The 25,079-nt window shown below is 54.2% G+C and overlaps 2 protein-coding genes across 4 annotated transcripts; both read right to left on the bottom strand.

Moving 5' to 3' along the window:
- Positions 1 to 1,070: 1,070 nt before the first annotated feature.
- Positions 1,071 to 5,893, bottom strand: PLPP2 (phospholipid phosphatase 2). The gene is made up of 6 exons (XM_059831730.1): positions 5,824 to 5,893; positions 3,260 to 3,411; positions 2,640 to 2,917; positions 2,382 to 2,439; positions 2,047 to 2,223; positions 1,071 to 1,942 (listed from the first exon to the last, which is right to left on the bottom strand). Exons 1-6 carry the CDS (start codon positions 5,873 to 5,875, stop codon positions 1,805 to 1,807), a joined length of 855 nt encoding a protein of 284 aa, XP_059687713.1. The 5' UTR covers positions 5,876 to 5,893; the 3' UTR covers positions 1,071 to 1,804.
- A 4,199-nt stretch (positions 5,894 to 10,092) lies between these two features.
- MIER2 (MIER family member 2) lies at positions 10,093 to 23,336 on the bottom strand. 3 transcript variants are annotated; one of them, XM_009818193.2, is made up of 13 exons: positions 23,308 to 23,336; positions 22,603 to 22,690; positions 21,905 to 22,056; positions 20,999 to 21,124; positions 20,215 to 20,338; positions 19,456 to 19,565; positions 18,714 to 18,783; positions 16,969 to 17,120; positions 16,114 to 16,195; positions 15,915 to 16,009; positions 14,986 to 15,113; positions 13,825 to 13,961; positions 10,093 to 12,982 (listed from the first exon to the last, which is right to left on the bottom strand). In XM_009818193.2, exons 3-13 carry the CDS (start codon positions 22,046 to 22,048, stop codon positions 12,507 to 12,509), a joined length of 1,644 nt encoding a protein of 547 aa, XP_009816495.1. In that variant the 5' UTR covers positions 22,049 to 22,056; positions 22,603 to 22,690; positions 23,308 to 23,336; the 3' UTR covers positions 10,093 to 12,506. The 3 variants fall into 3 exon arrangements, with proteins under 3 accessions (XP_009816495.1, XP_059687708.1, XP_059687709.1); XM_059831725.1 differs by lacking the exon at positions 23,308 to 23,336 and having other exon boundaries at positions 15,010 to 15,113; positions 22,603 to 22,635; XM_059831726.1 differs by lacking the exons at positions 22,603 to 22,690; positions 23,308 to 23,336 and having other exon boundaries at positions 20,999 to 21,119; positions 21,905 to 21,936.
- Between the last annotated feature and the right edge of the window lie 1,743 nt (positions 23,337 to 25,079).

Genomic DNA, 25,079 nt, shown 5'->3' on the forward strand with positions numbered 1-25,079 from the left:
TGCTGCTGACACCATGGGCAATGTGGTGGAGCAGACAGCCCCGACTGACCCTCAAGCCTGGTCCAGCCTGGTCCTGCCAGGGCACTGCCTCCTGATGCCCCCCCATTGCTCCCCAGCAGGGCAGAGGGCCCTATGCTCCCCCCAGCTCCCCAGCCCATGGCCGCTGCCTGTCCCTGCCTCCTGTCCCCACCACAGCCCTTCCTGCAGCGGGAGGGACACGGGCCGGCTGTGCCGAGGCTCACTCGCTGCCCTGCCTTCCCTCGGCTCGGGCTGCTGGAGCAGCCAAGGGAACTGCAGGCGCAGCCAAGGGAACTGCAGGCAGAAAACGTCACTTTTTCCGAGAGCTTCTCTCCGCCTTCCCTTCCCCCTCGCAGCGGCCGGCCGCGATGCCGGGGAGTGCGGGAGACTCCCGGGCTCGGGGTCAAGGCAGCGCCGGGATAGGATGCAGCCGGGACCCTGCACTGGCCACAGCTCTTCTCGCCTCTCCAAGGCAGTATTTCACAAGCAGCATGGGCAAGAAGTGCCTGGCCAGTCCCATCTCTGCTGGGGCTCCCTCCCATGGGACAATGCTGCTCCCATGGGTCCCTCGCTGTCCCTTTGGCCCTGGTCGAGCTCCGCTTTCCCGGCACAATTGAGAGAGGGGCTCAGCAGCCCTCCCCGCGAGCAAACCTCCCTGCTAGCGAGGGGCTTCAGACCCCTTTCCCTTGGAAAGAGAAACCCTGAACACTTAAGCCCATCCACTCCAAGGTCAGGAGCATCTATGGAGTAAGAGAACAGGCCTGACACAGACATTCTTTAAGGATGATCTAATTTAAAAAACACATTTTTATAAAAATACATCATAATGAAAATGCATGGTTTAAAAAGGCCCACAGCACTCCAGCGCTGGAGGCAGCTGCATGTGGTGATGGGGCTGCTCCATGGCCCATTCCCCACCTTCCCAGGGCATTCAGAGTCCTGTGTCCAGCTCCACCATCCCCATTTATTTTCCTTTACCACAGAAAGCTTCTCCCCTATCCCCCCCCTACACCCCCTAAAGCATCAGCTGAAGCTGCAGGAGAGACAAAGGCTCAAGCATCCCCCTCGCCCCAAGCCAGGCACGAAGCAGGCAGGGTGCAAGAAGCCCTTGCTTCCAGCACTGCAGCATCAGGCACTGCCAGAGAAAAGTCTGCCTGTGCACCCTTCGCTCACACCAGCTGCCAGCGGCCAGGACTGCTTTTAAAGGTAATCAGGGAACAGAGAAGAGCTCTGGCTTGCTTTAATCCTTTCCAAAAAAGCATTGTGAGCCCAGCAGCTGTCCTCCTCCCCCTGTGCTTGTGAAGATTTGTACTCATAAGGCTGGATAATTTGACAGGGATAACACACACTCAACACAGGCAACCTCAGACTTCCCGACGACGAGTTTTTTCTTCACTCTGCACAGATTGCCAGCCCAATAAATCCACCCCCATGTGCCACCCTCCCCTCCCTCCCTGCAGAGGGCTGGGACAGCAGCCTTGGAGTGTGGGAGTGTGACTCAGATGCACAGGGGACCGAGGACCTCCCTTTCCCGTGGGCAGGGCGCTGGGATTGCCAGGCACCAGCAAGCACAGAGGCACCGCAGGCACAGCGAGATGGGAGCCGCGGCACTGCAGGAGCAGGGATGGGCAGGGCTGTCCCGCAGGTGCCTGCGACAGCAAGAGGCACTGGAGCCATGTAGCCAACGGTTAATACAGAGCCAGCATCCCTGTCCCCCGTGCCAGGAGCGATGCGGAGTGTGGCAAGGGGCAGGTCTGCAGTCCGGCACGCGTGGCCCGTCCACAGCTCATGGGGTGCCCCGGTAGCTGTAGTGATTGCGGTCGGGGTCGCTCATGGTGAGCGGCAGGCTGGGCTTGCGCTCCAGGTCCTTCTCATCACACTGCCGCGGGGGACGGTGTTTGAAGAAGTCAGAGACATAGCGAACCTGGAAAAGACCGACGGGAAAGCGGGTTTGGGGACGCCTCCAGCAGGCTGAGCTGCAGCCAGCACCAACCCAACAGAGCATCGGGTCGCACAGGGGACACTCACAATGAGGACGGCAATGAGAGCGCCTTGGAGCAGCCCCACGAGCACATCGCTCCAGTGGTGCTTGTAGTCAGACACCCTGGTGTAGCCCACGTAGATGGCGAAGGCGATGAGGAAGAACTGGATGGTGGGGCGTAGCAGCCGGGCCCACTTCCCCACCAGCCGGGCTTGCACATAGAGCTGGGCAGGAAAGGGGGAAGCAATCATGCAGTGCAGGGGGCACCAACCGGCCTGAAGACAGGGTGCTTGGGGCACCGGTCTGCCTGGGGGGACGGGACCTGCAGGGGCTCACCACCTTCCTACAGCACAGCACACCACACCCGGAGCACGGCACTTACCGCCAGGAACATCATGCAGTACATCCCAAAGGAGGAGTGCCCAGAATAGAAGGACAGTCTGCGGGGCAAAAGGGATGGGTCAGGCCATGAGAGTGAGCCCCCAGTGCCCAGCTGGCCCCCTGCAAGCCCCCCACCCACTCTGCGGGCTCTGCCCTGCAGCAGGAGAGCGTTGATACCCATCTGGGGCTGCCACCAGACCACAGGAGCCCGTCACCGCCGGGCGGGTGGAGGGGATGCATCCTGTGCCCCACAGCTCACCTGGACTCTGTGACATTCCTGCTCTCCCCCTGGCAGATGTTCTCCAGCTGCACGTAGATGGAGCAGTTCACCTTGGACCAGTCAGGATTGCAGACGGCCAGGAAGTTTGGCCGGAGACGGCCGATCATGTATTTGGCCAGGTCAGTCAGGGACTGGCTGATGGCCCCCCCAAAGAGGAAAGTCCCCACCACCTTGTAGAGAGCAGCCAGGTAGTTGTTGAACTCTGACTTGGAGTAGAGCCGCTCCGCGTAGACCAGGTACGCCTCCCCTGAGGAGATCTGCAGAGAGCAAGGGGCAAGAGTCCTGGGGATACCGAGCAGCTCCCCAGTACCAGGGGTAGGGCATGCTCTGGCTTTCAGCTCTGCGGCAGAGGAGCCCCTGGCACCCACCTGCCACAGGAGCTCACAGGCCCTCTCCCTCTCCCTGCAGGCAACCAACCCCGTGGGACATGGGTCTCACCACCCCAGAGGGAGCGCCTGACCCCCAGCAGAGCAGGACTCGACCCCAAGGGTCCTGTTGCCCTGCCAGGGTCTGGAGGTGGGCTGTGCTGGGACCCAGTTCCTGGATACAAGGTGCCAGGATGTCCTTGTCCCAGAGGGAAGGGGATGGTGCTTCCTTACAATGACAACAGTGCAGGTGATGGTGACCCCAGCCATGAGGCCATGGGTGATGGTGTCTGCCTTGTAGGGGTACCGGATGGAGTCATCGTTGCAGTAGAAGCCCCGCTTGTACGGGGAGTTCACCAGCGTCAGGATGACAAAGGGCAGAGATGCTGCAAGGCAGAGAGAAGGTGAGGACTGGGGACACCCGCCTGCAGGCTCCACGCAGGCACCCAGCACTGCACAGTCTCCCCATCCCTCGCCCCGGGTCTCTGGTCCTCACTGCTGGGGAGGGATCCCCTCTGGGGATGCAGTCCTGAGCCACCCGCACCCGGGGCAGGAGGACTTGCACCCGCCCCGCCGCTGATAGGGCCCTATCGGAGCTCGCAGCTGCCTGCAGCACCCAGATACCACACGAGGCGGCTGCAACCGGGCACCTGCAGAGCCCCCACAGCTGCCCCACTCCTCCCCAGGCGCAGCAGTTGCAGGGCCTGGTGCAGGAGACCGGGGCTGATCTTGTGCCCTCTCCTCACACTCTCCGGGGTCTTTTGGCCTACGAGGATGGAGCTCGTTAGAACTAATGAGAACAAGCATCTCACAAACCTGTTTTACAGGGGGGAAGGGCCCCCAGGCCCCAGTAGGACCCTCACAGCAGCTCCAGGAGAGCCAGTGCCTGGAGATGCTGGTGGGTGATCCAGCCCAGGTGCGATCAGACCCCAGTGCACTTGGCTTCCCACCCTCGGCCTCCCGCAGCCCTTGCTCCTGCCAGCCTCTCCTCTCCCCCAGCTCCCGGCAGGGCTCTGGAGAGATGCTGCGACCGGCTCGATCAGTTCAGGTGATGAGGCTTTTCCACCCAGCGTGCTCCAGCCCCGGCCACAGGCATCTTAGAGCTCGTCCCTGGATGGCATCACCCCCGAGATCAAAAGGGGTTTTGGGGGTCTCTGCCCTGTGCAGCAGGCATGCCAAATCCCCCGCTGAAAGGTGACCTCCTGCCCCTGCAGCCACTCCGACCCTGCCCAGGGGACACTTCCTCTGGTGGCAGGGCCCAACCGGGCAGAGCCGGGCGGCCCCGGGAGAAGCCAGGGCAGGGCCGAGGGCTGGAGGCACCCGCCACGGGGGACACGGGGAGCAGCCGGCCCCGGGATGCTCTCCCCCGGGGAAAGGCCCCAGAAACGCGGTCCTCCCGCAGTCCACCTTAAGCCCGGGCTCCTCTCCCGGTTCCGCCTTTCCCGGCGGTTTCCTCCTCCCCTTGTTCCACCGTCTCCCGGGAACACGCACCTTTGTCCCCGCCCGCACCCTTCTCCCCGCGCCCCCTCCCCGGGGCGCAGCCGGGGGGTCCCTCCGCGCCCGGACCCACCGCCTCCTGCGCTCACTAAGGCGGGGGGACACACGATAATAAAATACCAGCCTGCTGCTTCCCGGCCGCACCCCGCCGCCCCCCTGCTCCCCCCGAGCGGAGGCAGCAGCAGCCAAAAAGCGCTGCCAGGGAGCGGGGAACAAGCTCCGGCTGCTCCCAGCGCTCCGGCTGCCCGGCGCGGGGGCATCTGCAGACGCCTGTGCGTACACCTCAAGCGTTAATCCGCAGCTCAAAGTAGGCACCAATTTTCCTTCTGGATAATTTCATCTTCCAAAAAAGCTCCCCTAAAAATAAAAGGCACCGGCACGCGAGAGAGAAAAGCGACCCAAACAAAAACAGGAACCTGCCTCTCCCCACCGGTGCTTAGAGCCCAAGAAAGCAACTCCCGGCCCGGGAGGTTCAGGCTGAAATTACCACCTGGGCCTTTATTTTTAGCCCGTCTTAATTAGGTGCTTGTCAGCGTCGGTTTTAGAAACGGGCGTCTGCCAGCACCGGGGGGCGGGGGGAGGCTGTGGGGGCACTGGGAAGCGGCACCCCGAGCCCAACCGCCCGGGGCTGCGGGGCCCCCCGGCCCCGCTCTGGCTCCGGCCGCCCGCGGAGAGGCGAGCGGGGCCGGGCCGGCGGGCAGGCGGCCAGGGCGGCGGCAGAAGGAGACGTCCCTCCCGCCCGAGCAGCGCGGCGGGGCCCCGCCGGCGGCCTCCCGGCCCGAGACCGCCGCCGGTCCCCGGCTCCCCGGGGGAGGCCGCCGCACCGGCCCCGGCGTCCCCGGCTCCCCCTCGGCCGCGCGCCGGGCACGTCCCCGGGGCGCTGCGGGCCCCCGCGAGGCGCCCGGACAACGGGGCGGCCCCACGCCGGGGCAGCCCCGGGAGTCGGGCGCCCCGACGGGGCCCGGCAGCGCCGGGACAGGGGACGGAGGCCGGTGCCCGCTCAGCCCCGCCGCCTCCGTCCGCACCGCCCCGAGGGCGAAGCGGCACCGGCGAGGCCGGTGGGGTCCTCGCGGAGGCCCCAAGCCCCGGGACAGGGGCCCGGGCAGGTGCCTCCCCGGCTGCCCCCGGCCCGGCCCCGCAGCACCGGCCACGGGCTGGCCCGGGCAGAGGCGCGGGGAGACCCCGGCCCCCCGGTACCGCCCGCGGACGCGGCCCCGGCCCCGGCCCGCGGCACAGCCCCACCGGGAGGATCGGGGGGACGCTCCGGGGGCGCTGCGGCCGCGCCGGTACCGAGCCCTCACCGACCGCCAAGCAGAGCACGTCGAGCACCACGAAGACTTTCCTGCGCTCCATCCCGCTGCCGGTGGCGGCCCCGCGGCCCGGCCCCGCGGTTCACATGGCCCGGAACAGCGCGGGCCCGGCCGGGAGGTAAAGTCCGGGCGGACGGGACTGGGCGGGGCGGGACGGGGCGGCCCCGGCAGCCGGTGCCCCCGCCCGCGGGCCGGGGCGGGGCGGGAGCGGACGGGGGGCGGGCTGTGGGGCCGGGGCAGGTGTGGGGCGCGGCGGGGGCGGAGGGCAGCGGGTCCCCGTCCAGCCACGCTGGGGGCGGCCTAGGCCGGGACCCCCCCCTCGCCCCCAGCCACTTCCCCGGACCCCGCTCCAGTGTCCTCGGCTCCGGCCCCCCCGGCCCCCCGCTCCGCCTGGCCTCTCTCCCCGCCCCGGCTGGGCTGCCTCCCGTCGCTGCGGCGAGGGGAAGGGGGAGAAGGAAGGGAGTGAGGCCGCATGTGGGAGCCGTGTGTGTCCCGCCAGCCTCGGGCTTCTTTCCTGAGAAAAAAAAAAGGGGGGAAAAAAGAAAAAACCGAGAGTGGAAGAACGCAGCCACAGAAATGCGCTGGCTGCAGCAGTGCGGTGCAGCGGCTGTTTACGGCAGAGCAGATACGGGGCTGACTCAGTCGCGATGCCGGTTGTTGGCGGGGAAGGAGGGTTCCCCGGGAGCCTTTGGAAACAGTGGAGAGGCCGGCGGGGAGCAGAGCAGCCGGATTTAAACACAGGACGAGGCGCGTGTTTGCTTTAAGCTGTGATTTAACCGCTGAAACGCGGGGCAGTATTTTCCCGTGCCTCAGACGTTGTCAGAGCAGGACAGGCTCCCGGTGCTGCCTGTTGGGGCTGACGACTTGCCGAGCTGGTGGCACCCAGAGCGAGAACAGGAGCAAGGGCTTGAGCACAGGTCCCTGCAGCGAGTCCCTGGTGGGAGCGGGGACAGCCGCAGCCCAGCTGTTTGCTCCAGGCCCAACTCTTGGTCAGGAATGGAATGAAACATAAATAATACAGAAACCACCCAAATGGTAGCTACTGGGCTGGTTTATTTAAGTGCAGCGTGAGTGGCCTGTGGAGAATGTCAAGGCTGTTGTGGGAAGCCAGCAGAGCTCGAAACACTCTCGGGATGCCCTGGGATATAAGGAGAGGGGCAGAAGCACTTGCCGGCTTTCCTCTGCTCCGATCCGACCTGATCTGCCCCGGTGCAACCTCCCTCCTGCCCATCGGTGCCATGGGGCCTTTGGCACAGCTGTTGGGGCAGGATTTGCCCTGCACGTGCTGCCTGCAGGCCCTGAATCTTGGTGGTGGGCAGGTAAAAGCCCTGAGGCAGCAGAGCTGAGGGGGTGCCGGTGGAGGGGAGGTTGTCCAGCATCTGTGGGATGCCCAGACTGGAGGGGATGCAGGGTTTAACACAGTCTCTTCCACCACTGATAAATCTCCCCTTCTCATCACAGCCCCCAGCAGTCCTTGGCCGTGCTGAGCCACGCTCGTGGCTGGTATGGAAGCGCTCCGGGCTGGGCCATTTTGGGGGCACAGATGTGGCGGTGTGGGGCTCAGTGAGAACAGGATACGGCCCAGCCCGGCAGGGTCATGCTGACCCATGCTGCGGCCAAGCAGCTCTGTGCCGGAGCAGGGCAGAGGGGAGCGAGATAAGGCAGTTGCTCCCCTGCCTGCGCAGTGCAGCCTTGCAGAGCAGGCACCGTGGGCAGGACTTTGCCCCACGCGGGGCCGTGGCTGTTGGACGGTGCCAGGGTGTCGGGAGCCACCCAGGAACGGCCCAGCCCGGCCGGACTGGCTGCCCTCAGCTTGGCCCAGCACTCGGGGATGTCACAGGGATGGAAAGCAGCCTGTGCTCTCAGCTCGGCCCTGCTCCGTTTGCTCAGCCTGTGCAGCGCGGGGCAGATGGGCTCAGCCTCCCGCCCGTTCCGCACGAGGCCCCGGCCAGCAAAGGGCCTTGCGGGGCCACGTGGGGCCGGACACGAAGCCTCGGCTGCCGGGGGGGGGGGGTCGCGGGAAGGCCTGGCGGCATTTGGGCCCTCTTAGATTTCCTCCAACTTCGCTCGGGCTTTCCGTGGGGTCCTGCGGGACGCCGGTCCCGGCCCCTCCCAGCCCCAGGGTGAGCGCTGGGACCGCGTCCCGGGGGTCTGCCGATGCTCCACTCCGGGGGGAGGACCGGGACCCGCCTCCCGCCGCTGCCGGAGGTTCGCCCGCGACTCTGCGGCCGCCCCCTCGCACGGAGGCTGACGGGAGGGAGGACGGCGGCCTCCCACGGGCCCGAGCTGGAGCAACGGGGGCCGCTGCGGGCGGCCGAGCCCCCTCCCCGGGTCGCTGCAGCTCCCGGCCCTGCGCCTTGGCGAAGCCGGGGGGCGAAGGTCCGGCACCCCCGCGCGCCGGGACCCCCGCGGGATGCGCGGGTCCGCCCGGGGGAGGGAGCGGGTCCCCGGGCGCGGAGCGGGTGCCCGGCGCGGGGCTGCGGCCCCCTCTGCCGTCCAAGCGCCGCGGCTGCAGCGGCCGCGCACCCGCCCGGGGCCGCGCGCGGAGCCGCCGCCGCCCGACCTCGCCGGGGCCGCGCGTGGGGACCGTGGGGCGGGCAGCGCCCGCGCGGCCCCGCCCGGTCGCCGCCCGCCTTCCTGCGCCCTGGAAGCCGAGCGGAAACTTTCCCCCGGAGCCTGCGGGGATGCCGAGCCTGCGGCGGGGTGTTGGTGCTGCTGATCTCGCACCCTCGGAAACATCACTCCGGTCACGCAGGGCCAAAAAAGGTATTTCAAAGGATGCGACGAGAGGAGAGACAATGATCCCGCCCAGGGGCTTCGCGCACACCCACCCTTCCTGTCGCTCCTCAGGGCCTCGAAGGAAGCGGGAAACCCACTCCCGTCCATCATGCCTTGGGCTGTCCCACCATCATACCCGGCTGCTGTTGGAGGGAGCCGGGGGGGGGCTGCACAGCCGAAGCCCCGCACAGCAGCGGCCAACGGCCCTCCTTTTCCGAGGCACAGGCGGAGCTGAGCCCTGGCCCCGCTCCAGGCCCCAGCAGCCACGGTGCGCTGCCTTATGGCCGAGAGCAGTTCCCACTCCCATCCATGCCGCGTAGACGGCAGTCGGGATGCTCTGCCCACTCCCACCCACTGTGGCTGCGTGTGGCGGCACTGCAGGCCGGCACTTGGCTGAGCTGCCGGGAGAAATGCAGAGCGGGGAGAGCTCCCAAACAGAGGGGTGGGCTGCCCCTTCCTGCTGGTTTTCCAGGTGGCATTTTCCAGCTGCGAGCAAGGGAGACAAGAGCCCCTGTGCCCCCCAAGGCCCCAGGACAGAAAACAAGAGCCAGGCATGAGCTGGAGAACAGAATTTAAGGAGTTTCTGACAAAACAGAGGGGCTTTGTGGTGAGGAACGAGCCTTCTTGCAGAAACATACAACACAGTTGCAGCAGGAACACTTCTCTCTCCTCCAGGATGTTATTTCTGGCTGAAGCCAGTAAGACATGGATGGACCCCCACCTCCCACTGCCATAGGCTCTCCGAAGGCTGCCAGGGTTTCAGACAACTCGGGGCACCTGTAAGGGCAATGAACACCTCCCTCCCCTCCATACACAGCACTGGGATGGAAAATTCAGCCAAGGAAGCCAGGCCTCCTCCCAGCTTGTGAGGGCATCCCTGGTACAAGGCATGGGAAGGCAGGCCACCTAGGAACAGAGAAAGGAGGGACCCTGAGAACCAGCCCCAGGCTCCCCACGACAGGAGCCGCAGGCACCCGGGACAGCTCATGCACGCTCTGGCCATGGGGAGCACCTGCACCACGGCCCTGGCTCTGGCAGCGCAGGCTGGAGGCACAAGCTCTTCACTGATCCCGGGATGAAGATGCTCCTTGCCAAGCAAAAGCAGCCGCACTCAAGAGCAGGTTGAGTTCAGCTTCCGCACCAGGACCTCGGGCAATCATAGCACCCAAGATGGGAAGACGCAATCTCACAGGACTCCAGGGTCGTAACCTGACCCGGCACCTCCCCAAGGATGGACACAAGATAAGTGTTCAGCCACACACCCTGCCCTGGATGTCCTCTCTCACGGGGACCATGAACATCTGCTGCCAACAGCTTCCTGAGCGCTGTGCTGGGCATCCCACCCTGGCCCATGGAGTGATGGAGAACTCACCTGGGCTGGGAGAGAAGAGGCAAGGACCCCTTTCCTTGCTTCTGCCATCACGATGCACAGGACTGCGGCATCTCAATCTCCAAAAACAAGACAGGCTTCTGGCTCGCTTTCAAATTAGGTCTTTAATTAAATAAATAACGGCGAGGGGTCTTCAAGGCAGTATCACTTCACAGTGTAGGGCTTGGGGTGGGGAAGGGGGGGGAAAGAGTCCAGCACTGGGAGCGGCTCAAAGTGAATGTGCTTTGTAAGAAGGAAAAAGAAAACCCCAACAAAAAAACAAAACCAAACCTCCTCCCCAAGTAACTCCCCCTCCCTGTCCCAGCCCTTTCCACCCCTCTCCCTTAAAGTTACGTGGAAAAAGTGCCGCACTCATGTTGAAAGACCCCATGCGAATCTGTAAACAACACTGAAGAACATAAATAAGAGATTTCTGCCTCCCCCAGCCTCTCCTCTCATTAGGGCTTGAAACAAATAAAAAAAAAAAAAAACCAAACACGGTTTCAGGAAAACTAAGAATGTTCTTGGCTGAAGGAGAGGAGATGCCAAGGCTTGGCTCTCCCTGGAAGGGCTGCCAGCGCTCTCACCCTGCCTCCTCGTCTCCTTTCAGCCAAGGAGCTTCCTCTCTTCCCCAGAAAAGGGGGATCACAGCCTGGGCAGTTCCACTATGGAGCGGGCACTCGTATTTACTTTCAGTTTCCAGCAACTGGGAGCAGCTGGAGGGGAGACCTCCGGTTACCATGTCTGGTTGACAAAGCAGTGCCTGGTCAAGGCAGCTGTGTGTGCCTGGAACTCGGCACCTCTCAGCAGAACTGGCCAGGGACCAAACCAAACCCCTGCTAATGCACGCAAAATGGGTCTGGGGCTTGGAAAATGAGAGACAAGGTCTGATCCTGTCATCCTGTGAAGCTGCCCAATGCTCTCTCTGTGCTCCCACTGCAGGGCTGAGCACAACTTCACGGGGCTGGATAAAAGGAGGATCTGGGCTAATGGTTTTAGTTATCTTCCAAATCCACTGGTAGCAGAACCAACTGCAGGATTACAGCCTGAAGGCCTCTACCAAAACAAGCAAAAAACCTCAACCCAAACCCCTTCCCAAACACAGAAAATGGCTGGGGGAAGGCGACATCTGCATCAGAGCCTTGCCCAGCAAGTCAGCAGACAGCATTCCTTGCATGGAAAAAAGGGGAACAAGAACATGTGGATTTAAGCCAGCAGCAAACCCCAGACCTGGAACACACCCAGGAAGCGAAGCAGCTCGGACTCCAGCACACCTACAGACATGTCACTGTGGCTCTCTGTGCAGCAGCCAGCCACCTTGCTGCTGTGCGGGGCCACCCTTGTCACCTCCTTGAACATTGCTAATGGCAGTAAAGACATACTTTCCTCTCACAAAACAGAGAGCTTTTTTTGTGACACAGAAAGGTGCAGGGATGCCCAGGGACTGATGTGCTCTCCTGCCTGGGACTCTGTGCTAGCACCAGTGTCCTAGACTTGATGCCCTGGGAGCTAAGCAACCTCCTCCTCCCACAGCTGACAAATTGTTTGAACAAGCTGGGAAGTTACAGACATTTTCATCTGCATTTTACCCTCCTGTACTGCAGCGGTCAGCAAGAATCAAATCATTCACCGCCATTAACAAGTGGCAGCACTGTGCCGCTCTGGGGCCAACGTTGCTTTGTGGGTCTAGAAACTCCCTTTACTCCCAGTACAAGTTCTCCACAGCCCAGCACTGCAAGGGAAGGTGAGAAGGACTTAAGTGCACACAGTGCTACTGCACCACACAGTATCCCTTTCCAAGACACGGTGCTTCTGCCAGAGGGCTGGACCAGGCCACATCCCACCTGCAGCTGGTGGTAGAGCAGACATGAAGACATGCACAGCTGCGAGAGGTTTGAGAACACCAGCGTGGGTGCCTGTCACAACCCACAGCTCAGGAGTGCAGGATAGCTGTTGGGAGGGAAAGAGGGAGAACGACTTCTATTGCAACACACTGTGGGTGAAGGGCCAAGACTACTCATCTTCCTTCGGCATCACCATGCCCGTCTCTGCAGGCAAACTGCCCTGCAGCGTGGGTGGACTGTGCTCCCTGTGGATTTCCTAAGCTCTCAGACCTCCAGACTGCATCCTCCGTCCCAGCCCCCGAAGTGCCAGCGATACACCCCTGTTCTCAAAGCATCTCTGCACTCAGACTGTCCCACTGGGGCCAAGGGACATTTCCCCTGTCTTGAGGCAGGGACTCTCTGAACAGCCTGGCATTACCTGGGGTGACACATGGTCAACAAAACAGGGGGTGAGGGACCTCCCCCCTCACTAAAGCCAGCCACCAGCTTTGCATGATTGTGTCAGAACACACTGGAGCAGAAAGGTGTTTGGTTTCACTGCAGCCTTGGATCAAGGAGGATGGAAAGACAGGTTCTGACCAACAGCTCCAAACTGTCCCTATGGAACAGCGGAAGTTCCAGGATTTCACTCAGTCAGGTCAAAGTCCTTGCTGGGTCCGTGACAAGTTTGTGACTGGAGACTCTCACTGTGACAAAGGCTCTGACCGAGCCACAGGTGCTGGGCAAGCCTGATGAGCAGTCAGAAAACTATTTACATCTCCGATGCCAATGAGGCCAAAATCTGTGACCGATAAGGACACTTGCGCAGGGGCCACCACTGCCTCTGTGTCTCTGTCCAAATCCACAGGGCCAGCAATTAAAGGCAAACCCTCGTTAATGTCTGCAGGGAGAGTGAAGTCCATGGTTATCGTCTCACCAGAGCTCTGCAACGTCTCCTGCTTCTCTGCTAGTCCTGGTCCTGCTGGCGGCGAAGCATAAAGCCCTGATTCTGAGGGGTTGACAGTGTGTTGTGTGCAGGAAGCCGAGATGGTGCCTGAGGATGTCTCCTCCGTGGGGTCGAAGGAACAATTAGTCTCCGAAGGAGTACTGCACTCATAGCCCTGCCCCGATTCACTCATGCTGCCCAGGCTGCAGGCTGTGCTCTCCACGCTCAGGGGCTCTGCACACCACAAAGGAGGGAAATGTGGGAGATGGACAGACAGAGAGGAAGAAAGGGTGGGGGACAGCAAGTGAAAGAAAGCTAGAGTGAGTTCATAACATACAAAACAACAGAATCCTGTTCAATCCCACCTAATCACAACACTGTTTGATGGCACAAATGTTTCTTTATTATAGCAACCAATATCCCTGCCAGCATGTACCAAAGAAAGAAGATGCAGACAGCAGATGGGAGGCCATCAGTGTTTCTATGGAAATTAAAGGAAATTTCACAAAGACACTCCAAGATAAGCCAAATCTTAAGTCCTATCCCCTCATGCCGACAGCCCCTGGGAGATGCCTACACAAAACCCTCATCTGCAGTAGGACGGTGAGGAAATGAACCCCTTTCGGGTTCCCTGTGAGTCTTCTCACAGCCAGCTCTCCCTGAAAGCCAACTGCAGGTACAGCCTGACTTCTGGTGCCTTAAATCAGCTTCCTCTGGAGGAGTTGCCTGTGTCTAGTGTGTCTGTGCGTTAGTGCATTGGAAGCACCTAACTCAGGTGCCCAAAGTTAGTGCAAATCCTTTTGCTTTGGGAATGACTTAGGCCACCCCTCCAAGCCCAGAGCAGGAACAACTCTTTTTAAGCCACTACTGGTCAGTGTAGAGACAGACAGGTCTCCTTTGCTCATACCAAAATCTGCCCAGGGCTAGTATTTGACACAGGGCAAAGCGAGCACACTGGCAAGGTGCGGGGAGAAGAGCAACAGCTGGATAATGGCAACAGGAGAAAGGCAAAGGAGGGTCTGTGCCGCTAAGGAAGATGAGTTATCCCCATGGCAGTCAGAAGAAAAGGAAGTTACCTGTGCTCTCTATTGCTATCTGATCTTGACCGAAGTGAGAATCCAGGCAGCTAGTTGCAGAGGGAATCGGTGGGGAGCTCCGAGAACGACTGGTGTTTTCTACTTCACCCCCATCCAAGTCATTGTCGGTGTAATCCCTGTGGGGAAAGACAGATAGCACTGCCATCCCCTGTTAGGCAGAGAGATGCAGGCAGGGAAAACGGTGACTGGGATTAAAACAACAAATAAAGCAACAGGACTGTAGAGACCTCACTTAGAATGAATGTCCTTCCCTTCTTGGTCTGCAGAGCCCAGTTTAGACTCTGCACTGAGGTGACTGCAGTCAACTCAGCATGGCTAACACCAGCCCATGATAAACTAGGAAGGGGTCTGTAGCTTTCCAAAACAAAAAGCTCTGCCCTCCAGCTCTCTATGAGCCTCAGCCCCTTCCAAAGCAAAATAAATGGTCAAATGCTCTCCCCAGGGAACGGCCAGCTTCATAGAATGACTGCAGTTGGTTGTGACAATGTTAGTGTGCCAGCAAAGAGCAAGTGATGAGAAAATATCTTCCCACCCTGGGGGGACTTGAGATTTCAGGTATTTTCCTGTCTTGCATCAGAATTTAAAAAAAAAAAAATCTAAGATTTCATCTAATGCTTTTAATTGAGTGAACTTAAATATTTAATTTTGACCTTTTAAAACGTCTCAGCTTCAACCTTTTTGAAAAGTATTTTCTGTAATTAGCATATATTTCAAAGTGAAGAATTTACCTCAAAGGGGGGCAGAAGGGAAAGAAATTAATTCAGGCTCCAAAACACCAGAAATAGTGTACTTTTTAACTTAAAAAGCTCCCTTCCCAAAACCTCATTGAACTGAGTTATTTCCTGAGATCAGCCTTGAATCCCTGACCCTAGCCTTAGTTTTTGTGAGTGCATTTGTCTGAAACAAAACACTATTTTCTGTCACGAGAAAAGTCCACATCCAAGCAAATAATTGCTTTATCTTCCCTCCCCACACTAACAGTGTTTATGTTCTGAGAATATCCAGTGCATCCCTCCATGCTCCCACCCAAGAAACCTTCTAGAGCAGGAAGCACAGTCTTTTAAGCAGAGGTGCTTTGCAGCAGGAGTCTTCACTGGGAGATTAATATTACTAATTTTAGTGTGAGAATATTCCACGCACGTGGCTCCAGGGTGGAGGACGTACTTCTTCCTTCCTAAACGAGTCTGCTGAGTGAAGTAGTCATAGCGCTCTGATTTTTTCCACATGTAGTAATACTCCACACACTCACCCACTGACCGGGTGCGGACCTGAGGAGAAACACCAGTCAGAAAGCCATGCAGCAAGACGCATCTCATGGAGCAAGGGCTATTCTCCCATTTAATCAGCACAGAAAATTAAGTGCATTACAGGAATTTATATTGCTATGGACACATCTACGCTGCAGAACAGAAGCACATACTGAGATTTCCAAGGCGGTAATAGGCCAGAGAAAGAACTCCCCACAGTGCACAATTGTTCTTGCAGACCCCAGTGTAGCTTCACACACGGTGCATTCGTGCAGGACTTTTCCTGCACTTCCAATAGCACACTTAACATCAAGAGAGCAAACCTGCATCCATTTTCACTGGCCAGCGTCAACATGCCCACAATTAATCAGAAGTAGAACTGGACTCTCTGGTTCTGCCAACTCCCAGCACAGCAGCATATGTCCTGGGGCCCAGCTCTCCCTACAACAGCATCTTTCGTTCTAGAGGACCCCAGGGGACTTTACAAAACATCCACATGCTCAACTCACTCATTCACAGAAGTACTGCAAGGGCTGAGAGTTTGGAAAGAACTTTTGAGACTCCAGAAAGGGCTAATCAGTAATTAACTGACATCACTCATGCAGGTCAGTGTTGTTTGTGACTTCTCCCACCTGGAAAATAAGGCAGAGCAGGGCAGTGAACAGCCCATCACCTGCTAGCATGAGTCAACACAAAGCCTGGGATCGGAACTCAGCAGTCCTGAACTTCCTGCATTAGCCGAGGCTCAAAACATACCTTTGGTGCAAATGCACATACCTCCTTCCCTTTGTCTTAGTGGGATGCAGGAGTGAGCGTCCTTACCTTGTTTGCTTGGATAAGATGAAAGTTTTTCCCATGGACCCTGAAGCCGTGTTCAAAATTTCTACATTCTTCCTCACTCCAGGCACAAAGCTCATCTATAGCAAAAAGAAAGAGGAATTGGAGGAGATGTACAGAACCTAGAAGAGAGTTACACGTGTCTTGATGTTTGGGGTAGAACCCAAAGATAGGAGGTTCTCACCTCTGATAACCTTCACATTGAACCGTAACCTCCGCAGTGCCTCTTCTGCATTGAAGTTGCATTTAACCAGTTCATACAAAGCCTAGGAAACAAGACAATTACTGACATCATGTACCTGAGCAACATACCACAAACCAACCCGGTCATGACTCACGTTTCTTTCTTAAAACTTATTTTTCCCAGGAGCCACTTTGCCACTAACCCCAGCTTGACCATAGCATAGATTATTCCACTTTTCAAGGCACTGGATTACAAACCCTGGGACTGAAAAGATGCAGTTCCAGCAGCAGCTCTGCAGATTACACGTGTGCCTCTGTATTTCTGCAGACTTACTGTGAGAACCTAACCTGGCTAGCTTAGAGGAAACAACTGCTCTGAAGTTTCTTAGCCAAATGTTTGATCTTCTGCTGTCTTCAAAGAAGAATTAGACAATGCTATAGAGGACAGATCCAAAAGGATGTTCCTGCTGCAAGCTCTGGCTCAGAGAGTTTGGGATACTGGCAGAATACAATCAAAACAGTACCCATTCTCTACTTGCCCAGTCTGTTACACGCTTGCCACAAACATCCGTTACTTCCAACATGCATTGGAAGAAAAGTACGAAGCTAGACAGGCCTGTGGTCCAATCCACTACAGACTTTTCCTGTCTTCCCAACAGGAGGGTAAACAGCCTCCTGAGACTGCAGCTGAGAAACACACCCTCACTTATCCATGAAGCAGGAGTAGAGGATCACTGGAGTTAGATCTCATTCTCTTTTAAGTGGATCTCTCAGTCAGGGTCTCTGTAGGGAACATTGCACTATTACGCCACCACCATTAGAGTATCTGCAGGCTGCAAGAAGCCCTCATGCTTACCTGTTCATTGTCCTTCACCACCTCTCCTTCTGGCAGGCTGCTGCTAGACAGCTCGTCCCATCGCCGCTTGACTGCACGATACAGGAACTCTTCAACCTCTCTTTCAGGGAGTATGTTTGGGTCCCAAAGCAGCTGATCTTCATTCTCATAGGCTAACAGAAAAAGCACTGAAATAAGCTAATCAAACAGAGAATTCTGCTGCTTTTGAGAAATAGTCTGCATGTACATGCATGGGAGAGAACGAAGAAGGGAGGAAATCTTTGGTACTCCAGACTGGCACTAGAAATTACAAGCATCTCTGTGAAGATACTGCATTTTCCCTCCCGATTTTGGAGGCAGGTAAGCTTAATACTCTTTATACCCTTTTTAGAGCCCTAAGCACAGGCTCAGCTTGCTTCCACTTCTTCAGAAGGGTTGGTTGACAAGGTTTTTGATACCACATTCTCACAGATTGTTGCTTTGATTCATTAATCCTGGCAACTGAAAAACCCTAGGTTCTAAAGTGTCTTTTCCAGCACACAGTAAACAAAAGGAGTGGGAGGTGAAGGCAGCTTCGAGCTACAACCCTGGCCTAGGCTCAAGACCCTCTCCCTGTCTTAGACACAAAACTAAGCAGCTGCAAGGCTGTCCCTCCCTATCATAGCTTGTGATGCTCCTCCATGAGCTGCTTCACTCACACAAAACAACATGAGCACAGGCATCACTAAGTGATTCTTGCCCATTTCAGCTTTCCAGGCTCTTAGTCCATGAGAACAAGGCACACAACAATGCAGAGAGATGTTTAAGTAAAATAACAGCACAAAGGAAAGCAAGAAGAAAGACTGAAAGACTGCAATAAAAAATAAACCAGAACTATTGAGATTTTTCTGTTCAGATAAAAACATTAGCACCCTCTGTACTTAACTCATTTCTACAGGCAAAGGAACTAATTCTTCTGCCCTGTAGAATCACTAAAATCAGGCCAGAGGCAATACAGACAGGGCATAAAAGACCCCCATCAGGATCTACTATCAGTTTCCTTTCATTTCACACTGATGCAAACATACGGGTTATGGAAAACGCACACTAAATCTGTGGTCTTCAATACAGAAGGCTGATAGCACTGATGAAGTAACAGTGAAAAGTTCTGAGAACTATATTAGGTAAATCTGAAATAGTACCTGCGAAACTGGTAACTTTTATCTCCTTTAATTTGCTCAGAGTCTGTTAGGATAAAAGAACTAGGGAGGAAGCAAATAATTTCTAAAGACGTGGCTTTCTGTTAGCTATCTTGTTCAGAAACTCAACAAGCTGGTGCTAGTATTGCACTAGTTATTAGACACAATCTGCAAATCAAGGCACCTTCATCTACTCTGCAGACATCCTATCAAATTGGAAACTGATCAGCTCCAGGGAGTACTGAATGAAAATAACTCTGGCTACTTAAGGAAGACATCAGAGAAAAATAAATTAGAGTATCTCCAGAAGGGTATTACTTCTCTTTGGCTACAGCTGAGACCCCCTCCTCCAAACCTGTCACACTAACCCAGTTTTCACTGAGTTTCTTAGCTCTTGTAGCTGTATTACTAGCCCTATTCAAAAAGGCTAGTTTAAAGCTAGCTCAGGTGTAGCTGTGAATTTTGGTGTCAACACTAAGAGATGCCAAGCGTAGAGACAAAGAGCAGAACTGGTGAAGCAGGGCCCCATCAGATGCCCACGCCAGCAGCCCTACATCCTAACAAGATACATAAAGCAGGTTGCCTTACCTTTTTCACCGTGCCTGTTTAAGTGGAGGATGGGAACAGTGGCTTGGTATTGAGGTCCAACCATGATCTCCTGAAATACCACCACAGAGAAGTGGGTAAATTGAAATGGAAAATGCTCCACGTAGGCACTGAGGTGTACTTCATGATTTAGGGACTAAGATACCATGAGGCCGATTTATATATCGGTAGTCCCCACTGTCACTATTTCTTCTAGGGAACCCTGACTATTTTATAGGGTAACTAAAAAGATATACTACTAACCAGATGATACTTTGGGGACCTTAGACATTTACATAGTTTTAATGTTAAAGATATATGGCAAGCAGCTAAGGCTGGAGATAAAGAAATGCAGAAGCTCTCCTGCAACCTTCACAACCAGGATGAATTTGGAAGTCTGCTCCTCTCGTGTGATGGTTCCCCCTCAGTAAATCCTGCTGGGAATATTGGACAGCGTTTCACCTTTATAAGGCTACAGGCTGCAGTTTTAATGTACCAAGGCACAACAGCATTTTCCATATCTGAAGCAGAAGATAATTTCGGATACAGATTTCAAGACTGTATTAAAAAAACCTCTCATAACCCGTATCTACGACCGCTTTTCACAAAACGCAAGGTGCTGACCGAAAGAAAATAAAAGAAAGAAAATTTCTTGAGGAAATACCACAGCACTTTGGTGTTGTACTTTCCTCAGACACAGGCGTATTGTATTAGCTCCCCTTCCCAATGCACTCCTATCATTTACCTTCTTACACTCATTGGATGGGATAGAATCCTCCTCTGAATCCTCAGCCATGGAGGAAGCACATGGAGATGAACAGGGTTCTTTGTCTTCATCAGCAAGGAAGTTGTTTGCTTTGTGGGAAAGGAGAAGATCTGTAGTTACTAAACGTTGTTTTTTTTCTATTGCTCTGTGTTCCCTCTCCTTCCCTTCATTTTCTGTCCTAAAGTTACTTCCAGCACGCTCCTCAGTGACAACTTACCCATATTTTAATTTTTTCCTTTTAAGTAAAAGAATTTGCACACTTGACACAAGGGTGGTGCCGACTGAGCTCAGACTCCTTCATTTTGCAGGCTAGCATAAGGAACAAGATCACTTTATGCTGAGTCTCTCTCATGCACTTTGGGTTCCTGCATATTCCAATATTTAGGAACTGCTACAATATATCACACCACTAGTACTACTGAATTTATTCACTTCTATAGATGTCAGATCAGGTACTGATCTTTCAGACTGCAATTACAGCAGGTAGCAAAACAATTCTCACTTTCTCAATGTTATGAATTACAGCTAAAGACAATTCGTTGCTCATCTATACTCTATCACGCCCTAACCGATGCTCAGTAGCACCACTGGTACTCAGGTTTATTTGCAGCCCCCAGAAGGAAAGTGGAAAAACTAATGTCAGGAAACTTAGTGACAAAATCAAGAAAAACATTCTTGCCCTATTCTGCACATCACATCTAAGTAAAAACCAATTACTTAGAAATTAGCAACACATACAGCCAGGCTGGTTTGGGAATAGGTCCGATGCATCGTGGGATGTGACAGATGGAGTCAGATCATCAGCTGAAGACTGTGTCTCCTCCTCTTCTTCCCCTGAAAGCAAATCCTTCGCTATTTGTTCCTTTTAACAACAACAAGAAAGTGAAAAATATTTTTAAATTAAAAAAAATGTGTGTGTGGTGAGGCCTAGAGTAAAGCATTTCTGGCCAGAGGTGGCCACATCCACAGATCTCCTCACCCTCCCACAGCTTCTCCAAAGACAGATTCCCTCTCACACTCCCCACCACCCCTAGAAGTACTGCTACAAGTGCCAAGAGTGACTTCCTATGGAAGCCAGAGAGACAATGAGCAAGTGGCCCTTTCTGTAGAGCTCCATCCAGAGCAAATATCTCAAAGATCCTGGAAGGAAAAAAAAAAAAGCTTTCTACAGAGTTTAGCTAGAACAGGAGGAGCCAGAGCTTCAGCTGTGAAGATACAAACCTCCCCTGACTCTCCACAGATACACATCTATGTGTAAAGACTTGTAACCTAAGTTCCATAAAGAGTTTTTACAGTGTTCTTTTTAAAAGAGTTATCCTTTCTCCAGCCTCCTCTAAACTCTTTAAATTCAATTTCTGCACCTGGCGTTCCTCACTGGGACACCAGAACTAGGGAGGCCCTTTCCCCTCGCATTAGTCAAACTCCACCTGAAAAGAACTACTGGATGTCTTAGGCTCCAAGACAGTACAGTAAACTAAAGCACAGGCTAATAGCATATGCCCAGAAAGACAGCTGCTCTTACCTTATCCAGAGTCATATCTGGGAGATTTGGAGTAATATCATTGCTCTCACTGTCCTGCTCCGAGATGGGATCAGACGCCTCATAGCCATAAAGTGCAAGCAGCTCCTCAAATGGCATTTCACTGCTCTGAGCGAGAGGAGGACAAAGCTTCATCAGGAATGGAACAATCACCGAGTACAACACCAGCTGTAGCGAACACAGAGATACGCAGAGGCAGTCAAGGCAGCTCTGCTCTTCTGGGGGCTCTGAACTGCCTCAGGAAATGCTGCATAATGAAGGAGGCATGGTCTATCAGGACCCACCATAACCTGTTCTTCTCAAAGGTATAGAGAAGCCAGGAACTTTCACCCCAAAGCAATAGAGTCAGGGGCATTTTTAAAATATACTTATTTTTTATACTAGATTTCATGCTGGTGAAGAGATGCCAGACAGCAGAACTGTATTTATACTGAGGAAGGGAAGGAGCAAATCTCTTTATTAGCCTTGTGCCTGACATGAAGAGACAGGTTCTGTCACCAAGAACATGCTTTGTGTTCCACTGAGGCCTCCGTGGGACCGCCCACAAGAGGACCACATCATCTCATCTTTGTGGTTCCTCCACTGTGAAACGGACATACACCCAACAGCTGATAGCTCTTCAGCAAGGTGAGCGAAGACCACCTCGTCAGAGTGGCTACTCGGCAGAGGAAGACTCCAAAATTTAATGCTGTCACCTGTTGCCACAACCATTTTTTCCTATCCAAACGCAAACCTAAGACTCATTGATGGGTGGACCTAAACACAGCGCATTGCCAGCTGAGCAAGCAAGTCAGAGTTTTTCACACAAAGATCTTTGGTACCAGTACTGTAAAAGCAAACAAGAAAATACAGCAGGTAATTTCCCTTCCCCTCCCTTGCTGCCTTTACCTGAGAGGCACTGAAACTCTTCTCCAGCTCTTCTAAAGATTTCTGCTTCTCCTGAGTATCATCATCTTCTTCCCTTTCTTCCCGTACACCATAGTTCTGTGAAAGGATCTCTGCTAGGTTCAGTCGATGATCAGCTGAGCCCATTGACACAACTGCAGGGATTAGAAGAAGTTGGGATACTAGCACCACGCTGGACCAAATCTTCAGATGCAACAAAGCTTAGGACAACCCCTTCTTGCATGTGCAGCCGTGATAAGCCAGAGGAAGAGATTAGGTAGAAAGGAGTGAGAGAACACAACTGAAAGAAGTCCCTCTGTGAGCGCTAAATTGCAAAGCCTGGTTTTCTGCACATTCAAGCCCCACAACTGACTGAAAGATGAATCTGAAGGTTTTCTGAGTATTTAGGCATCTCTCCTGACTGGATTCGCTAATGATGTAACATGTAAACGCACAATGCAGCCTTTCCTTCGCCCAAGGCACTTTTAGGATAATTACCCCTTATTGCAAGAATGGGCAAATGGACACTTGTCGGAGCTTGGGCATCTTTAAGACTTTCCTCCTCTGTCAAATGGCATGGGAATCAACCAACAGGTTCGGACAATGTTGGAAGGAGAAGGGAACAGACAGGCTGATCACAGGAGCCTTGTTTCCTCTGGAAACCAGACCAACAAACAGAAGCATACTTGAACTGTGGCTACCTGCTGCACTCTGAAGGCCAGGCTCTCCAGGACATAGACTGTGGGCTGGGTATGGCACCACCCTCGGACTCTGCCTGCCAACCGAGGCCTTCAAGAAAAGAGAAAATTATGGCTGAGACATCTCTTCTTAAAAATGTAACACGCCTCCAGCCACTTAACCCCACCAGCAAATGCGATTAATTTAATTTCAAAGCAAAAGTTAACAAAACCCACACAGGGCAGCATTAGAAACTGTGCTGTGCAAAAAGAGCTCTAGTCAAGTGTATTTAATAGCTCTTCCGGGCCTCCTCTCCTCCGGATTCATCACCTTCCCCTCAGTCTCTAACTGCATATGGCGGTGTTTCCATTTTATCTTCAGCACTCCACTAATTATTTATCCTCTCACCAGTTTAAGACCTCAGATCCTTATGGCTTACATTTTCACATAAAAGAAGGATTTTGACCCTAAGCCATTATACTAAATACACACATCACGCTTGTTTGAACACAGCATTTTTAGGAACTGACCCACTCTTTGGAGAAGCAATCGGAAGCAGCCAGCCACGACATGCTGGCTTCTTCCTAATGCCTCACCGCATCCAGAAGGCTCAGAGGGGTGAGCAAAGAAATTTAGAGCTGAACAGGCAGCAAAGCAGTCTGGTAGGACTGCGAGTGGCACAGGCGAGGTGGGAAAGGGTGAGACAGGTAGACACCGAGAACAGGCACCTGCTTTCTGGCATTCAGTGCTCGGTCAGAAGTTCAGGCAGCAGTATGGACTGAGGCCTGGAAAACAACCCAGAACATCTGCTGCTCCTTGGGCTGCTGTACATGGAAATGCTGTTCATCAAGTTCAGCCTAGGTAGGGAGCAAGCAGGTAATTAACCAATGCCTTTGGGTGACTAAGAGTATCCAACTGCGGAACAAAATCACAGTGTCAGTCCCCCAGTCCCCAATGACATCTTTTTATGATCCTCAGCCATTAATAATCTCAGCCGTGCACCATCACTCCTCACTTACTCAGTGGAAGCCAAGACATCTACAGTGCTTCAGTACGAGGCTGTTACGACTTATTTAAGAAAACATAGTACAGCTTCACATCAAAATTCATCCTCTAACAGTAAAGTATACACCAAAAAAGCCACCCCAAACTTTGGGTTCTGAGTTAGTGCCTTCGGGTAGTAACACATATATTGCAAATCCCATAACGACCAGAGAGGCAGCTCTATGCATAATTACCACTACGATAACGGTTGGCCTGGAAGGCAGCAGAAGATAATGCCATATGAGAGAAGGACCGAGAGGGAGGAAGGGAAAGGATCTGTGAAGCAGCTGTGGAATTCTTGCTCCTTCCTCTACCAGGACCGGTGAAAAGAAGATGCATCTATCCAACTGGAGCACACACTGTGCGCTGCAATTCACCATCCCCATGCATCTGATTATTAACAGCAAGATAGCCCCACTGGAGACCACTTTGTCTGGCTGCAGGCAGAGCCCAGTGACGGTGCGCACTAAAAGAAAAGGGAGGAGTTTATGGGATAATGAAAGGAGAAGGGGACAGAAAAGATTTGGACAGCCTCCATTTTGAGGATGGTCATACCAGCAAATGGCTTTGTAACTCAGGAAAGTGTCAATGACCCTTTGTTGGGCCTTGCTGGAACGTGACCAAGTACAAAACCCCCTTGGATAAATCCTTCCAAGCAAACAACCCCGGTTTCATGAAAAGATAAGGGTGAGGTCTACACTTACTCCCTCTAGTCTTGAGCGATCTGTAGAACTCTCCTTCCTGAGACAATGGTCTATATATCAATTGCACCTCCTTCGCACGGTGATCAATAAGGAGCTGCATGCAAAGGATTTTGAAAACAAAGACTGAAACTGTTAGCAGTGGATGGGCTGGCTTGAAAAGATGTCAAGAATACTTCAGGAATGATGAGATCTTGTATTAATGATCAGATGCTGAAATGAAGAGTAATAGTCAGTACGACAAGATGACAATTCAGTAACTAATCGTGAGTTTATCTCCCCAAAGCAGTAACGTAGCATTAGAGCAAGTGGGAACTGCTGTGAGCTGGAGTCGCCAAAAAATAACTAGCACTGCTGTGTTTGGGCCAAGAAAAGAAGCAGCAAGTGACAGACGAAGCAAGTCACCCATTCCACACCGAAATTTAAACATGTGTGAAACCGAATGATCCCTCAGATTATTTACAAATCCAGAAGACCATGGAAACAAGAGTCAAAGGAGTAGGGGAGAAAGGCAGGTCTGGCTTAAATATGTAAATGATGACAGAGAGAATATTCCTGATTACATTGATTGTCAATGCCACGTGATGTGGAGTTACTTCATTTGAAGGCAAGGTAGCTGTAGTCCGACACTTCAAATCCAAATGTCACACAGGAGACAGAAAATGCAACAGCATTACATGCATCAGAAAGACAGCAACAACACCAAGGCACTACCAGATATCTCCAGATCAAGAATGGTTCTTGGCCAAGGTATA

This window comes from Gavia stellata, chromosome 32, assembly GCF_030936135.1.
Source record: "Gavia stellata isolate bGavSte3 chromosome 32, bGavSte3.hap2, whole genome shotgun sequence".
Taxonomy (NCBI): Eukaryota; Metazoa; Chordata; class Aves; order Gaviiformes; family Gaviidae; genus Gavia; species Gavia stellata.

Bases quoted from the DNA above. Each gene is read 5' to 3' on its own strand.
- PLPP2 (XM_059831730.1), bottom strand. From the start codon at position 5,875: ATGGAGCGCAGGAAAGTCTTCGTGGTGCTCGACGTGCTCTGCTTGGCG. The intron at 2,224-2,381 runs GTAAGTGCCGTG...TTTCCTGCCCAG, and splicing joins ACTGCATGATGTTCCTGGCG to CTCTATGTGCAAGCCCGGCT. The intron at 1,943-2,046 runs GTGAGTGTCCCC...GGTCTTTTCCAG, and splicing joins CTCTCATTGCCGTCCTCATT to GTTCGCTATGTCTCTGACTT.
- MIER2 (XM_009818193.2), bottom strand. From the start codon at position 22,048: ATGGGCTCAGCTGATCATCGACTGAACCTAGCAGAGATCCTTTCACAG. The intron at 15,114-15,914 runs GTAAGGACGCTC...GTTTCTCCTCAG, and splicing joins ATCTTATCCAAGCAAACAAG to GTCCGCACCCGGTCAGTGGG. The intron at 13,962-14,985 runs GTGCGTGGAATA...CTTTCCCCACAG, and splicing joins GTCCTCCACCCTGGAGCCAC to GGATTACACCGACAATGACT.